Raw genomic sequence first — 5,099 nt, forward strand, 5'->3', positions numbered from 1 at the left:
ATAGAAGGAGAATTGATGCCTTTGAGCTGTGGTGCTGGAGAACAGTATTGAGAATACCATGGACTGCTAGGAAAACAAACAGATTTGTCCTGGAAAGGGTTAAATTGGGTGGCTCCTTGGAGGCAAGTATTCTGAGGCTCCGTCTAACATACTTTGGACATGTTGTGAGGAGAGACCGGTCCTTGGAGAGAGACATCATGCTTGGGAGGGTGGAGGGACGGCCCAGGAGAGGTGGATTGATTCAGTGACTGGGATAATTGGAATGGGCGTGTCAGAGATGGTGCGATTGGCACAGGACAGAGCGGAGCTTAGGGCTCTTGTACATAGGGTCGCTATGAGTCTCAGGCAACTCGACGGCACATAACAACAACATTGGGAAGACATTCAGATGGTCAACAGACATGTGAAGAAAGGCTCAAAATGACTGGGAATAAGAGAGAGGCAAATGAAAGCCACCCTGAAATACCATTTCACCCCATAATAGTGGCAAAATTTAACAGGATGGCAAGTAATCAATTTTGGAGAGGGCAGGCAGAATTAAGAACTCTCATACAATGTTGGTGGCATTGGAAAATGGTATAACCACTCTGGAAGGCAGTTTGGTGTTTCCTCAGAAAGCTGAACACAGATATTCCATATAACCCAGCTTGGAACGTACCCCGAGAAAATTAGGACTGAGACACAAGTGGAGATTTTTACACCAATGTTCATTGTTATTCACCATTGCAAGAACATGGAAATAGCCCAAATGTCTAACCACGGTGGAATGGATTGAGAAATTGTGGTAGATTCACATAATTCGATACTATGCAGTACTCAAGAGCAACAATTTAGAAAATTACCACATAACTTGAGAGCTTCTGGACAGCATTATGCTCAGTGAATGAACGCAGTCTCATAAGGACAAATATTTTAGAGATCATTATTGTAGAAATAGTAAAATATGTATGAGGATCTAATGGAGTAGGATAGGAGCAGAAGCATGAGTATGGGCAGGAGGTAAATCATAAGGTCGCACGATTTGTTGGGTGGAGGGTGGCGTGCGTAAGAGAAATGGGAAAGATCCAGTGGGCAGCTGGAAAGATAAGGCAATGGTGGACATAGTTCAATGTTGATTAATTTTATGAAATATAATGGATCGAAATGATTGTATGAAACCCAGTGTGAATGAAGGATAGTGTGAAACACAATGTATACAAACTTTGTAAGAAACTAATTTGGAAAAAAAAAAGAATCTAGAGATAAGTACTTTTTCTGATTATACACACACGTACCCATTGTATTGGAGTTGATTCTGTCTCATAGTGACTGTACAGGAAAAAGTAAAACACTGTGTAATTTTTCCGAGTTGTAAATCTTTACAGGATCTGACTGCCACATCTTTCTGTTTCAGAGCAGTTGGTAGTTTTAAACTGCCCGCGTTTTGATTATCACCTTCTTGCTTTTACTACTACACAACCAGGACTTCTTTGCACAAATGTACACACACACTCACACCATTATCTGTCGTTTTTACCTACACTTACCTTTTAATTTAGAGTGAATGGTTTGGAGAACTTGTCAGAAGATTAAAAATGATAAAGTGGCATTAGAAGTGAATTTCATTAGTGTATTTGTCACATTAAGTATTAAGTATATATATTTACAATAAAGGTGGGGTCTTTGCTTGCCTCTCTCCCAGGTGGAGCTGTGGGTAAAAGCTTTTAAGTTCCTAGGCGTCAGAATTGACTTGATGATAGTGGATTTGAGTTTTCTGATACCACTTGTGATTGAAAGATAAGTATGTATTCTATATTGATTCTGAAATTTTCTTTCTTTCTTATTTTAGGGAACATTAAGTAAATCAGAATGGGAAGCTACAAGTGAGTAATTACTGTTGGAGGTTTACCATTATTCTTAAAGAGGGTTACAAGGTGATCATTAAAATCTGAAAACTAGGTGGATAAACATGTTTCTAGGTTGTGTGTCTGTTGACACACACACACACAGAGATGTCCCTCATCTCTACTTACATCTGACACCCTATTTTCTGACAAGTATTTAGTACCAAGGAAAATAAGTTTAGGATATTTTTCGCCATATATTTTTGGACGTATGTATACAAATGCTTTTTTAAATTATTAATCTTAATGAACCTTTACAGAGACTTTGGATTTCTATTCATTCATGGTTGCATTTTTCTCCCTGCCCACCCATCCCCCCATTCACTTTTCCCCCCCTTTTATTAATTTTAATGAAAGTTTACTAAGACTTAGGGTTTCTATTCATTGTTGCACTTTTCTCCTTGCCTATCCCCTCTCCCCCAAGTCCACTACACTGTGCAGCCTTCATTCTGGACTCCTGTCATGACAAAACACCCAATCATGTATCCCTTTTAAACAGTTCTCCCCCTCATCTCTTTCAGTGCAGTATACATCATTCATCTCCTCCTCCTCTGTCCTCCCTCAACACCGATGTCAGTCCCATTTTACAACCGTGGCCCTATGCAATATTTGTCCTTTTGTGACTGAGATATTCCACTCAGCATAATGTCCTCCAGGGTCACCCATTTTGTATAATATTTCATGAGTTCCTTGTCTTTCAGTGCCACATAGTATTCCATTGTGTGACTATACCAGAGCTTTTCTATCCATTCATTTGTTGATGGGCCCTTGGTTGTTTCCAACTCTTTGTTACTGTGAACAAAGCCACAGTAAACCTGGGTGTGCATATATCTGCTTAGGTGGCAGTTATGGTTACTTTAAGGTACATTCCCATTAGTGGAATTGCTGGGTCAAATGGTATCTCTATTTGCAACTATTTGAGAAAGCACCACACCACCTTCCACAGTGGTTGCACCATTACATTCCCATCAGCAGTGACTAAGGGTTCCAGTTTCTCCACAACCTCGCCTGTATTTGATGTTTGGTGCTCTGTTAAATTTTGCTATTCTTACTGGGGTGAGAGGATATCTCATAGTTATTTTCATTTGCATCTCTCTTAGAGCTAGGGATTTTGAACATTTCTTCATGTGTTTATTCGCCGTCTGAATGTCATCTTTGGTGAACTGTCTGTTTATATCCTGTTTATATACCTTTATCTTGTTGTGGTGGTCTAGTATTTTATGAATTCTAGCTATAAGTCCCTTATCTGACATGTCATTACCAAATATTTTTTCTCAGTCTGTGGCTTCCCTTTTTACCCTGTTGGAGAAGTTTTTGGATGTGCATAGCGATTTCTTAGAAGATCCCATTCATATATTTTATCCTCTCCTGGATGTAGGTTTTTCAGGATGCGTGGAAGATTTTATGTTGTGGATTAGGGTTTCTAGAGGTCTTCCAAGCTTTTCTGTAATGCAGTTTATAGTTCTAGGTTGATGATCCATTTTGAGTTGGTTTTTGTGTATGAAGTGCTATGTTGATCTTGCTTGAGTTCTCTACAGATGGTTGTCCGGTTTTGCCAGCACCATTTTTTTTTAGGCTGTATTTTCTCCACTTAATTGATTTCATCTCCTTGTCAAAAATCAGTTGACTATAGGTAGATGGGCTGATTTCTGGATTCTCAGTTCTATTCCAATGATCTATGTGTCTGTCATTGTACCAGTACCATGCTCTCTTGACCATGATGGCTCTGTAGTAGTATTTGAAATCAGGGAGTGAGATGCCTCCTCCCTTGTTTCTTTCTTTCTTTTTTTTTGTGTGTGTTATCTTTTTTTAATTTTATTAAATTTTATTAGTTTTAATGAACATTTACAGAGATTTTGGGTTTTCATTCATTCATTGTTGCACTGTTTTCTCCACCCTCATCCCCAGTTCGTTCTTCTCCCCCTCCCAATGTCTGTTTTAATTGTCCAATTGCCACAGTGCTTGTCAAAGCCAGTTCTGATTAATCTCCTTTGTCAGTGTGTCCCTTGCCATTCCCTATCACTCCTCCCTGAGAGAGACTTCACCCTGATTCATAAGGAAAAGGGGATGACGTATTCTCTTAGCTACTTCCTGCTGAAAAGGGACGCTGTGGGTTTCAGGGTGAATGTCTTCTCTCACTACTCCAAAGGGCCCCCTTGGCAGTAGGAAACACATAGACTATTATGGAGATTGATTTTGGAATTTAGATGCACTGTTATCAGTTTTGCTTAGCTGTACAAGTTCATATCCTTGAAGATGTATCATGGAAGTGTTGCAGCCTAGAAGATACAAATTTAACAAGTTAAAAGTGCATGAGTCAAAAATTGAAAAGCAGTAATATTCTGAGTAGAGGTTCTATTAGTGGCACAAATCAAGTTACAGTGGTAAGGTGGTTCCATTGCCATCCTTACTTGTTTCTTTTTAAAGGAGTGCTTTGCTTATTTGGGACCTCTTTCCATTCCAAATGAAATTGGAGATAGCCTTTTCCAGCTCGTTAAAGAAAGGAATTGCTATTTGTATTGGGATTACTTTGAACGTGTAAATTGCCTTTGGTAGTATGGTCATTTTCACAATACTCGGTCTTCCTGTCCATGAGCAAGGGATATTCTTCCACGTCTCCAGGTCTCTTTTTGTTTCTTAGTAATGTTTTGTAATTTTCTTTGAATAGATCCTTTGTGTTTCTGGTTAGATTTACTCCCAAGTATTTAATCTTGTTATTAACTATTGTGACAGGTACTGTTTTGTTTTGTTTTTTTTTTTTAGCTCCAGTTCTTGTATTCTCTTTGTCACTGTAGAAAAATCCAGTTGATTTTTGTATGTTGATTTTGTATCCTGCCACTTTGCTGAATTGGTCAGCTATGTCCAGTACTTTTCTTGCTGAGTTTTTACGGTTTTCTAAGTAGACTATTATATCGTCTGCATGTAGAGATAATTTTACCTCCTCTGCCATTTTGAATACCTTTTATTTTCTTCTCTTGCCTTATTGCTATCGCTAAGACTTCCAATACCATATTGAATAGGAGAGGTGATAGTGTAGATCATTGCCTAGTTCTTGTTCTGAAAGGGAATGCCTTTAATCTCTCTCCATTGAGAACAATGTTGGCTCTCAGGTTTGCATATATAGTTTTTACTATGTTGAAGAAATTCCCCTCTAATCCTATTTTGTTGAGTGTTTTAATCAGGAAAGGGTGTTGGATTTTGTCAAAGGCCTTTTCT

At 38.6% G+C, this 5,099-nt stretch overlaps 1 protein-coding gene across 1 annotated transcript in view; it reads left to right on the top strand.

Moving 5' to 3' along the window:
• RNMT (RNA (guanine-7-) methyltransferase) overlaps positions 1-5,099 on the top strand; it is a 75,315-nt gene that overhangs the window by 61,220 nt on the left and 8,996 nt on the right. Inside the window, exon 9 of the mRNA XM_006902757.1 lies at positions 1,829-1,862. Within this exon, the coding sequence (XP_006902819.1) occupies positions 1,829-1,862 (34 nt within the window). The remainder of the gene's footprint in view (positions 1-1,828; positions 1,863-5,099) is intronic.

This window comes from Elephantulus edwardii, unplaced genomic scaffold (assembly GCF_000299155.1).
Source record: "Elephantulus edwardii isolate Elephantulus edwardi_28Jun2011 unplaced genomic scaffold, EleEdw1.0 scaffold00446, whole genome shotgun sequence".
Taxonomy (NCBI): Eukaryota; Metazoa; Chordata; class Mammalia; order Macroscelidea; family Macroscelididae; genus Elephantulus; species Elephantulus edwardii.